Genomic DNA, 12,436 nt, shown 5'->3' with positions numbered 1-12,436 from the left:
TCTGAAGGTGGAAACTTGAGTATATGAAGCTTGCAAGACCAGGAACACTTCCAGGTTTGCTCAAAGCCTAGTTCGGGGGGGGGGGATGCTTTTCAATCACTTCCAGATTTAAATATCTGTCTCCTGCCTACACTTTGGAAAAGAACAAGCTTTCTATATTCCATAAAACTGGGAGGAAAAGACAACTATTTATAGCTACTTCCCAAGACAATGCTCTGGGCTGGACCTTTTGGAACATGTACTCTGACCTTGGCTCTGAATTTTCTGCACACTCCTTAGAAAGGATCTTGCTTTTTTAACCTCTCACTGCTTTTCTCCTCTATCCTTTTGTTCATTACCGCTCGTCCGTTTAATAGCTTGCGCTTTGGTACTGCACTGCCAGTGTGACAGAGCCAAGAATTCATCTCCTAGGTTCTGAACATCTTGGCATGCATTACATTACCTTTGGTTTGGGAGAGGTGGTGCTATTGCTGTGGGAGCAACAACCCACTTCTCTCGGCACCGTGTTGTTTCTTGCAGCCAGAAGCGTGATCTGTGTTCCTGGCATCATGCTACATGTTTTTTATGGGAAGGGCTCAGGACTGCAATACCTCAAGGGCCTATTCTTTGCATATGAACTTACTCAGACCCTGAGATCATCTCCTGCTGCCCTTCTTCATGTGCCTCCTCCATGAGTGGTCCGGAGGGTAGCATCACAAGAACAGGCCTTTTTTGTGGTGGCTCCCTGTATGTGGAATGCTTTCCCCAGGGAGGCTTGGCTGGCACCTTCATTATACATCTTTAGGCACAAGGCAAAAATGTTTCTAAGATGGGCTTGGTGTAATGTGTTCTCTGCCTCTCCACAGCTTCTGGGGTTAGCCTAGCTGTTTGGGTGGCTACAGTGGTTAAATCTCTGGAGGCCTCTGTCTCTGGCTGCCACAGACTCTTCTCCTTTCCTAGAAGTTTATGCCTCCTGTTTATGCTGTCCTGTGCCCCACCCAGAGGGGACCTGCCTCACTGCTGTTTTTCTTTCAACACATCCAGTTGTGTCAGGAGCAAAGCAGCAGTAAATCACACTGAACACACTGGAGTTAACTCTTTATTAGCAAATGCAGGATCTGCACAGAAGTGCCAGGCCTAATGAGCACAGCAACTCATCTCCAGCAAGTCTTGACCCCATGAAGCAGTTGCTGAGACTGAAGGTCCCTGCCTCCCCACTAAGTCCCCTCCTCTCCAGGGGTTTTCCTAAGCAATCTGAGACTATGCCTGCATGAAGTTAACTTCTCCACACTCTTCATGCCCCTGCTGGTTCTGGGAGACCAGCTGGGTGGGGAGCTTGTGGCAGTGGGAGAGGGAGACACCTGTGCCTCTTCACCAGCCAAACTCATCTCTGCCTCTTGGCCTCCTCCTCTCCTCCTTCCGCTTCTGCCTCTGAATCTCCGCCTGACTCCTCCTGCTCACTAAGCCCTGTTTACCCCTTCAGCTTCTGACACCTCCTCCTCCCAGGCTTCTGTCTCTTCTTCCTATGGCCCCTCATTGTTGTCCCACCACCAATTCTCAGGCCCTGAGTCTTCTTCCCTTGGGGGTTCCCCAGCTGGTTCCTCCCACCATTGCTCTGCGTCCAACCAGTCTGTGGCAGATTGCTTTACCCATATGTTTGAGCTGAGTTCTAACAAAACACTGCTAGGACAGTCTTCAGATCCCTATAACTGCTGAGTGCTATCTACACCGGTCAATGAAGTGGTACCTTGTCCCTGGCTCATTGCAAAAATGTTTCTGCTATTTCCTGCTCCTTACTTAGCTGTTCTAATGATAGCCTCAGTCCACGAATGTACACATTTGGATGTCTGTGAATGGAGGAGGAACTGAGGAAGCAGACCTGCTCCATCAGCTGATTAGGGAGAGTCAGAGTCTGGGTTGTGAACTTCTAGTTGGTACCTTGTACCCTCTAAACCTGGGGCCATAGCTCAATGGTAGAGCACATGGTTTGCATGCAGAAAGTCCCAGATTCAGTCACTGGAATCTGCAGATCAGGTAGCAAGTTATGGAACAGCTGTTCCCCTGCCAGAAACCCTGGAGAGACACTGCCAGTCAGAGTAGACAACACTGGGATGGATGGACAGATTAGTAGAAAGCAGCATCTGATAGGTTGTAGCCAACCAAGTTCTGCTCAGAGTAGACAATGCTACAATTCTACGATTCTTTGTGGGCTCCAAACAAAGGAGTCTGAACAAAAGGTTTTTAAAATAAATGTGTTGCATTGATGACCCTGCAATCCAACAAGACTCTGGCTTCAGACAACCTATGCCCAGATTCTGAAGTGAGAAACAAGCTGTAAGCATTAATAATGAAGTGGTTTTGGCAGAAGCTGTGGGAACTATGGGGCTGTGTAGCATGCATATTTAACAAACAAAGTCTTGCTTGTGTTCGGCATTTTTATATGCTCAGGTGGATTTGCAGCTGCAGTCACCACCCCTCTGGATGTAGCCAAGACAAGAATTATGCTGGCAAAGGTAAGAGCTCGGAGAACAGTGCGAGGCTGATTGACAGGTTTGCAGGTTAATAGCACTGGGGGGTTTGCGTAGTAGCAACAAAATCGAACCCAGCACCTTCTAATGGTTTCTTTTCTTCCATTTTAAGTTTGGGGTCTCTGTCTCTCCAACTCTGGTGCCCCTTTTTCTGGCTTTCCCTGCCACCTCTCGTTTCTTTTCCCACTCAGCTGCTGCTGCATCTCCCCAAAGGGCTTCCCCAGTTGGTGCTTATTAACTGATCTATTAATTTAGATTTATAGGCTTGGCTCGTTCCTGTAACTCGGGGCTGGCAACTGCTTCCCCTAATCCCATTTATCCTTGAGTCAATACACCGAGGTGGACCAGTGTTATTCCTGTTTTTCAAGTGAGAAACAGAGACTGAGTGATGGTGGCTTGCCCAAAGCTGTGCTGCATTAGGCTGGGAGTCAAGCCCAGAGCTCTCCCAGGTCCTATCATGCCACTCTGCCCATCTGAGCCTGACACCTCTTTTTTTTAGACTGAATTGAGAAAAATAGCCTTAGCACTGTGCTCCCACAGCACTAAGCACCAGGATCTTGCACTTCAACAAAAGAGAGACAAAGTGGACATGTGCATTATTTGCCACTGTGGTGTAGTGGTTAAGAGCGGTAGTCTCGTAATCTGGTGAACCGGGTTCGCGTCCCCACTCCTCCACATGCAGCTGCTGGGTGACCTTGGGCTAGTCACACTTCTCTGAAGTCTCTCAGCCTCACTTACTTCACAGGGTGTTTGTTGTGTTGCTTTTCAGAAGGAATAACCCAAACAAGAACCTTCTGTCTGTTTCTTTCACATAGAAAGAAACCTTCCAGAACACTCCTGAATTAAGCAGAACAGGAAAGATCTCTACACATCAGATCAATACTTACTGTACTACAAACTGCAAACTGACAGAACCATGTACACCACCTAGAGTTTATTGGAGGGAAGGTGGGACGCATAATGAAAGAAAAAATATATATAAACAAGCCATCTTGGGAGCAGAACTTTGTCTTGGAAGAAGTACCTTGACTTGCAGCTTTTATATTCAGTCCTTCATGGATGTGTGGTGGTGTGGAGAAGATGCCCACCCGCCAAATGCAGTTGAAGAGGAAGGACTGCTTGGTGGCGTAAAAAGGAAACCAGCAGTCATTCCATATCTGTGGAGCACAGTGGTAGTTCATGCGCCTTGCATGCACAACTTCTCAATTTAAAGGGCTGCAAAAGACCTTTTGCCTGAGACTTTGGAGTAGAGGTAGACGGTAGTGTGAAAGACAACCCAGTGGTCTAACCTGATATGAGGCAGCTTCAAATGTTTATCTGTGTGCTTCTTCTATACAGACCGGCTCCAGAACTGCAAGTGGGAATGTGCTGTCGGCTCTGCATCAAGTATGGAGGACCCAAGGGATTTCTGGGTAAGGATGGATTGGACACAGGGGAAATGTCTCAGCATGTAGCATTTGAAAACGCTGCCTAGGAAGAAGGTGGGTTTCACTTGTAACACGCAAGTGAATTACTGGGGGCTTTTATATTTTTCTGCAGAAAGGCACCCCCCCCCTCTGTTTAATGTTTTCATCTGTGCTGCTTGGTGACAGATAAGTTGTAAGAGGAATGAGTGAAACTTAAATTAGTACTTTTCAAGCCAGGGGGGCACTGAGTGTGCAGCAGGCACAGCACTAGAGCAAAATGTGGGCAAACAAGAAAGATTCAGCTGTTTTTATTGTTCAACAATGTACACAAAGTAATAATAATAAAGAATACTTGATGAGAAGTAGGGGAGGAAGGAAGACCCAACAGCTCGACACAACAAATATTATGTGGCTAGTATTTGTTTTGAAGAGGGTTACTTAAAAAATAAATAAATCAGTGTTTTGCAGTGGCCCAAAGGGTTTCCATGGAGTTGTGATCAGCAAAGCGGGGTATGGGTTCAAATTCTAGCTTGGATTAGTGAGTTTATATTTAATAGGTTTAGTATAATAACATACTACAGTGGGTCCATAATCTTTGCTTGTCATTTGCACCCTGTTTGTATATTTATATGTATTATGGTTTACTTGTAGGTTTAGTAGTTCAGGGGGTTAAAAGGAGAAGACCCTGAATAGCCTTTCTTTCCAGCTGCCTCCTTTCTTTCAATCAGTAATCACCCTCTGCTTTGCAAAACTTACTGAGTAATAACAGTCTTTTCTTTCTATCCTCTCTGCCAGAGAATAAGTAATGGGGTTGATATTAGGCTTCACTCTAAAAACAAATAGAAAGCTGGGAAAAAGAAGCAAATGCTAATAATCATTCTGGAGCAGGCCTGCTTGTGAGCTTCTGTGGAGGCAAAGGTTTGTTGAATTAGAAGAACCTCAGAGATTATCAAGTAGACTCCTCTGGACAGAGCCACGTTGCTCTTACAAACATTTCATTTAAAAAGAAGTCTAAGTTAGGGCCAAACTTTGATATAACATTAATTGCATCATCATCATCATCATTTATTGAATTTGTATACCCGGAGGTCTCAGGGCGGTTCACATAAAAATATCACAGTATATAAAACAAAAATAAAAGCAATAACCCAATAATACCCCCCCCCCAAAGCCACATTTTAAAAGGGTATGGGATGTTGATCAGGTCAACCAAAGGCCTTGTTAAAAAGGAACGTTTTTGCCTGGCGCCTAAAGGTGTATAATGAAGGCACCAGGTGAATTTCCCTGGGGAGAATATTCCACAGATGGGAAGCCACTGCAAAAAAGGCCTCTTCTCGTGTTGCCACCCTCCGGACCTCTCAAGGAGGCGGCACATGAAGGAGGGCCTCAGAAGATGATCTCAGGGTCCGGGTAAGTTCATATGGAAAGAGGTGGTCCTTGAGGTATTGCGGTCCTGAGCCAATCACTCATTCATGCAATTAATGAGTGCACACTTTGTTGTTGTGTCAACATGAGCTTTGGGGAAGGCTGAGCAGCCTTAGGACCATGGATGGTGGGGCACATCCCTCCATGATCCTAAGCAAAACCACACCTCTGCAAGATTCTACACTTAGGCGGGAATAACCAGTTGCAGAAATATAATATGAGGGACACTGGCTTGCTCGCAGTACATGTGAAAAGGATCTAGTGGTCTTAGAGGACCGCAAGCTTAACATGAGTTAACAGTGGGATGCAGCAGCAAAAAAAAAGACTAATGCTATTCTAGGCCGCATCAACAGACGTGTAATGTCCTTCAGGGACCTTTGGAAGTTGCTGGCATTGTCGAGGTGCGGCAGGCCACAGACCAGCCACCCGAGCAAAGATGCAGCGTCCATAAATGCCTGGGACATTGCTCCCTCTGAATTATATTCACTGCAAAATGCCATCCAAGGAAACCACCGGACTTCATGGCTCTCTAGACTGGCTGTAGCACAGTAAATAAGAAAGGTTGTAAGAACAGGCACACACAGTTGCAGCTGAAAATTAAATTTCATTGATTAATTCTGTTGAAAGGCTCTAGACCTACAATCACCCCCCCCCCCCTAAATATACGTCTTCAGAATTTCTCTAAATTTCTATAGCTGGTGGAAAAAATATAGCTCTGATTAATCTCTAGGCAGGGAGAAGTGGCAAGCTGGGGCAGCATCAAGAAAAGTCTTGGAAAGGGTGGGAAATAGGAAAGACCAGTTCTGCCAGGCCTGCTGCCAATTATAAATCTATTAATCAGAACAGTAAAAGTGTCAGGCTCTGTGCCTGTCTGAAACCAAGAATGACAAATGCCTTATCTTGCGGACTGACACCTTATTAAAACCAGAAGGGCGCATTGGGCTTCCTGTTGGCACCTCCACTGTGGGCCAGCAAATTAACATCCCGTCCTGTCAGGGGAGAGAGAAAGAGAAGTAACAGCAGCAGATAGGTGTCTTGACAGTGATATAATAGGAGATTATAACAGGAGATCAGAGGGGCGTAAAGCAGACATACGCCTGCGCTGGTTTTCTTCTTCCAGATGAGAGGCTGCTCCCCAGTTTCGTTCACACTGGCACTTCTCTGCGTCGTGCTCCAGGCTGTCTGCATTCTGCAGAGTCAGAAATCTAATGTGGCCTTTTGGTATCTGGAGAGTCTTTTCTTCCAGTTTTAGAGCACTCATGGTTTTGGATATCGGATTCAGAATGTATGGGTCATATTTAGTTGTGAGGTTGCAACTTAGAGACGGGCTTCAAGTTACATGTCCCTCAAAGCCTCTTGTACCTTTAAAAAACAACAACCAACAACCATGGAACGCCATTTGCTGTGTTGCCGAGTTGTTGAAAACTGGAACTGAGTAGTGGACAGTGGAGTTCCCTGTGGTGTTGTGGACTTCGTTCACTTTAGCTGGTGGATGTAGGAGTTGCCCAGGGTTGGAGGCACTGGTTGAGAAGGATAGTTAAGCAACTAAAAAAAGGAAATGTTTGCTGGAGTCCAGTGTTGTAGGCTGCAATTGGTAGGTGCATTCTTACAGTGAGAGCCAGTGTGGTGTAGTGGTTAAGAGTGGTGGACTCGTAATCTGGTGAACCGGGTTCACTTCCCCGCATGCAGCTGCTGGGTGACCTTGGGCTAGTCACATTTCTCTGAAGTCTCTCAGCCTCACTCACCTCACAGAGTGTTTGTTGTGGGGGAGGAAAGGAAAGGAGAATGTTAGCCGCTTTGAGACTCCTTAGGGTAGTGATAAAGTGGGATATCAAGTCCAAACTCTTCTTTTCCTTCTTCTTACAAAACTGCGTGCCCATCCACACAGTGGTCTACACGTGCTTGGAAGTTTCTTAAACTGCTTTCTCAACTCAGCAGGGCATTCAAAGAGACTTGCTCTTGGGAAATGCTGTTGGGGAAGTAGCCCCACGAAGACTCCCGTGGATCACATCTATAGTGTCAGCATCTGGCACTGAGATGCATCTTTTGACGCTTCCATTTTGAGACTGGGGCACCCACCCAAACCAAGAATTGTGACTCATGCATTTCTGTAGTGAGAGCATTGCCAATGAAGTACTGGAGACAAGCATGAGAATGATTTTTAACCTATGATATGACATAAACCTGGGTGGGTGGATAAAGATCTGTCAACACATTTTAGTGTCTGAGGGAGCAACACCCAAGCACCCAAACACTGAGACTTTTAGACGTGATTTCAGTAGGCCTTCTTTTCCAAGTGAGCTTGCTTTTGGGTGGTAGCCTTAATAGATTTTCACAGTCTGCCTTGGAATGAGGAGTGGGAAGTGGTCTCACGGAAAACGATTTGCAAATGATAGTGGTCTGCTGCATCTCATATCAACTAGCATAAAAACCTGCAATTGGGAAAATCTAGACGTGGCCTTAGTGTTAGGTTTGGGGGAGAAATTTGTCTGGTTTGTATTTTTGTGTGAACCTGCGTAATTTTCGTTTCCCAAAACAATGCAGAAACCAAAAGACAGTGACCTTGCAGAATTCACACATCTCCAAACTTTATGACCCAGTTTTCCAACTAAAATGTGTGCCAAAAAATAAATAAAAAGATTGCATAGGTAAATGAAAATAAAATTCAAAGCTTATATTATAACAGAAGATCTTACTTGCAAAAATGAATGCATGAATGCATATATTAAGAGAAATTGGCACGAAAATACATAGTCACTTTCATGTGGAAAGAAAACTTCGCAAATTGATGTAAAAAATGAGTTTAGGGTTTGAAAAATGATTACCTGAGGGAGATTGAAAATGACTGATTTGTCCATCTCTGCTTAGAATTCAGGTGCCAGTCCTCTTAAAGTTATCCCTGTATGGAAGATGGCCATGGTTAACCGATGACGGAATGAAACCAGGGTCTTTCTTTGTGATTTTGAGATTCAGCGAGGCATGTGGGTGGTTTAGTGTGTGGATAATGAAGTAATAATATGCCATTCTTTTGTCAATGACATCATCTTTCACAAGGAGTAGGTGCCTGTTCAAGAAGATGGTCTTTCCCAATTAAACTGCCTCAGCCTCCAAGGAAGATGACAGCATTTCTACAGGGAACAATGGTGCTCTACCACAATATCTGCCCATGGAGTGCTCTGTCGGTACTTGCCTTGTTACAAATTAAAGTAAAGGTAAAGGTACCCCTGCCCGTACGGGCCAGTCTTGACAGACTCTGGGGTTGTGCGCCCATCTCACTTAAGAGGCCAGGGGCCAGCGCTGTCCGGAGACACTTCCGGGTCACGTGGCCAGCGTGACAAAGCTGCATCTGGCGAGCCAGAGCTGCACACGGAAACGCTGTTTACCTTCCCTCTGGTAAGCGGTCCCTATTTATCTACTTGCACCCGGAGGTGCTTTCGAACTGCTAGGTTGGCAGGCGCTGGGACCGAGCAGCGGGAGCGCACCCCGCCGCAGGGATTCGAACCGCCGACCTTTCAATCGGCAAGTCCTAGGCGCTGAGGCTTTAACCCACAGCGCCACCTGCGTCCCATTGTTACAAATTACTTGGCTTTAAAGCTGTAATTATGGTAATAGACCGAATTGCTGTCTAGTGAAACCATAAAACATTTCCATCTGCCTGCCGCAGCCCCGAAGCAAAGATCATTACCACAGACAAGTGCAAGTGCAGGAAGGAGGTGAACTGAGCTCTGCATCTGACTTAGCAGTGGAGGAGAGAGAAAACTCACCAATATCTATTCCTGAGTTGGCAGCAGGTCTCCAAAGCCCCACAGAACTTATCAAGGAGCTTTGTCTCATTGCTCACTAAAACCTTTGTTGTAGGAAGAATTCTAATCCAATAGGGATGTGTAATTTTCCATGCTGAAAGGCTATTGGAAGAATTTAATCAGGTTAGAAAATCCAGGCTGATGATGATTATTTTTTATTGAAGCGGGGAGAACTGCCGTAACATTTGGCCTAAGTCTAGTGAGCAGACGTTTTCTGCTAGGATTATGAGAACCTGGTTTCTTTAAAGGAGCATGTTGAAGGCGTACAGTTGGGAAGAGGTAAAGATTACATATGTAATGGGGCAGTGAATGGCCTGTGCATAGGATTACTGGAGCAGCCTGGAGGCATAAAAAAACTATCCCCATAGAGAATTATATCCTCTTTCAGAAGTGCTGAAATCCAGACCTACCCCTCAACATTTTCCCAAGTTGAATTTGCCTTCCATGAGCAGAAAACCTGAGGCTGATGGGCAGTTGATTGTGAGATGGAGGGCTTACACATGACCACGTTTCTTCCTGTTGGTGGAACAGCCTCACACTACAGAATTTGCTGCAGCAACTCGAGTCGGGAGATTTGGGGTGCACCCAAAGCTGTCTGTAACACAAACTGAACAGACTTCTGCTGCTGCAACAGAGCTTCTTCCCCCCTGCCCCCTGCAGCCCTCCTTGACTCTTAAAATCTGCTTGGGGGGGGGCCTCCAGTGTAGATTTTTGGAGGGTGCCAGACTGCAGTAGAGAAGAGTAAGAATAAGAATTTGGATTTGATATCCCACCTTTCACTCCCCTTAAGGAGTCTCAAAGCGGCTAACAATCTCCTTTCCCTTCCTCCACCACAACAAACACCCTGTGAGGTGAGTGAGGCTGAGAGACTTCAGAGAAGTGTGACTAGCCCAAGGTCACCCAGCAGCTGCATGTGGAGGAGCGGAGACGCGAACCCGGTTCCCCAAATTACAAGTCCACTGCTCTTAACCACTACACCACACTGGAGTAGGAGAGGAGAGGAATGTTGGTTTTTCCTTGTGCAACATTGTTTTTTGCCTGGGTAAACTGGGTATTTGTTTAAAAAATACCTACATAGGGTATTTTTTACAGAGGGTTTGTGATGGTGGGAAGGTTGTTTCAAGAGTTTTGGGATGTATCAAAGTAATCCCATATCCTCCCGTGACCCCAGGGCACAACAGAACGGTATAGCAAGCACAAGAACATGTGAGGAGCTTTGCTAAGTTTGGCAATTGGCCCATCAAGTCCAGCACGCTGCTTCTCACAGTGGCCAACCAAATCCCTCTAGAAAGCTCTCACACAGGCCATGAAGGCAACATCCCTTTTCCATTGTTGCCACCTAGCAGCTAGTAATTCTAGGTATGCTGCCTCTGAACCTGCTTGTTCCCTGGAGCAGCTATGACTCATATCTATTGACAGTTCTATCCTCCATGAATTTGCCTAATCCCCCTTAAAGCCGTCTAAGCCAACAGCCCCCACTGTTATCTTGTGGGAACAAAGTCTCTGCCTCCCTTGTTTGATGTGTATGGAAGCACTTCCTTTTGTCTGCGTTGTATCTCCTGTCCATCAGTGTCCCTGGATTACCTGAACTTCCTTATCCAGGGGACCAGAAAAAAACTCCCAGCTCCATCCACTTTCTCCACACCAGAACCCAAGTAGCATAGGACATACCGTATTTTTTGCACCATAACACTCACTTTTTTCCTCCTAGAAAGTAAGGGGAAATGTCTGTGCGTGTTATGGAGGGAATGCCTACGGGTGGCATGCCTACGGATTTTCCTCCTCTAAAAACTACGTGCGTGTTATGGTCGGGTGCGTGTTATAGAGCGAAAAATACGGTACTTGAGTGGGCTAGGACAGATTTCAAATCCTCACAAAACCACGAAGCTCGTTTAGGGCATCTTTGAACCAGACACACTCTCTCTCAGCTTCACCCACCTCACAGAGTTGGAAAGAAGAAGAAGAAGGAGAAGGAGAAGGAGAAGGAGAAGGAGAAGGAGAAGAAGAAGAATAGTAGTAGTAGTAGTAGTAGTAGTAGTTTGGATTTGATATCCCGCTTCATCACTACCCGAAGGAGTCTCAGAGCAGCTAACATTCTCCTTTCCCTTCCTCCCCCACAACAAACACTCTGTGAGGTCAGTGGGGCTGAGAGACTTCAGAGAAGTGTGACTGGCCCAAGATCACCCAGCAGCTGCAGGTGGAGGAGCAGGGAAGCGAACCCAGTTCCTCAGATTACGAGTCTATTGCTCTGAACAACTATATCACACTAGCTCTCTCCAATGGCCTCTTCTTCCTCCCCTCTTCCTTCCAGCCACCTTTTTCCTGCACTGAAACACCTTGAATCCAGCAGCCTTTCCTGATGGGAAGAGGTCTCCAGCTTGCTGCTCTTTTTCAGGGTTGCTTCCCGATTAGTTTATTTCAGAATCAGTGCTACGCTAACAAAGAAATCTACACGATGTCATCATTATAATAGTATTGTCATCATACAATTCTAATTTACTTTTATTGCTACCTATAAGTAATAGCAATATTCTTACAAATGCTAGTCTTATTTATTTGCTGACATTTAATCCACATTTCCTCTTCGCTCTGCAATATCGTTTCTGAAATGGATTTCAATGTTTAAGCTGTGCGGTCAAAGCGAGGTCAAGGATGGCTGATTGCTCTTTAAGGCGCTGGGAATTCAGGTCTTGCACTTCCTACATTTCCTTACAACATATGTAAAGGAATGAGTGCCACTGAACATGTACAGAGTGTACAAATTTATTATTATTATTATTATTATTATTATTATTATTTATTAATTATTATTTTGTGCCATTGTGTCCTTGCTGAACAGCACCTGGCACTTGCAGAAAGACAGATTGTCTTTGTTGGTGAGAGAGAAAGTTGAACCCCCAGCACCTCTCATGTAGAAACTTAGTCACCCTGCATAATCAGTTATTGAATTCATGCATTTTTTAGGAGAATGCGTAGACACACCCATCCTCCGCATTTAAATTCGCCACATACAGCAAAGCTTTTAAAAGTCAGGAAGCACCTGCTGCTTATTGCCCAGCAGGTTTTGAACAGATACTCATTCAGTCTCTCATAAACCAGAATGGAAAGAATTAATTATTTCAGCCAAAGAGGACTTTTCATTTGAGCCAGGATCCACCACTGGAGCTTAACGTGAGAATCTATTTTTAGTGCCGCCGGCTCATTCCAGGAAATATATTGCTGATCATATAAAGGATTGCCTTACGTCACTCTGTGGGTCACAATCAGCCAACATGTGCTTGGAATTAGGGAGAAC

The 12,436-nt window shown here is 45.5% G+C and overlaps 1 protein-coding gene across 4 annotated transcripts in view; it reads left to right on the top strand.

Moving 5' to 3' along the window:
- Positions 1-12,436, top strand: part of SLC25A26 (solute carrier family 25 member 26) — a 123,199-nt gene that overhangs the window by 106,068 nt on the left and 4,695 nt on the right. For 3 of the 4 annotated variants that reach the window (XM_079964040.1, XM_079964039.1, XM_079964038.1), the window contains 2 exons: positions 2,428-2,492; positions 3,846-3,919. In XM_079964040.1, the coding sequence (XP_079820166.1) occupies positions 2,428-2,492; positions 3,846-3,919 (139 nt within the window). Of the gene's footprint in view, positions 1-2,427; positions 2,493-3,845; positions 3,989-12,436 lie in introns of all 4 variants that reach the window. The other variant, XR_013835280.1, reaches the window with a different exon arrangement.

This window comes from Podarcis cretensis (assembly GCF_951804945.1).
Source record: "Podarcis cretensis genome assembly, chromosome: 2".
Taxonomy (NCBI): domain Eukaryota; kingdom Metazoa; phylum Chordata; class Lepidosauria; order Squamata; family Lacertidae; genus Podarcis; species Podarcis cretensis.
The sequence above is the reverse complement of the archived record's forward strand: the minus strand, read 5'-3'. Positions and strand labels throughout refer to the sequence as shown.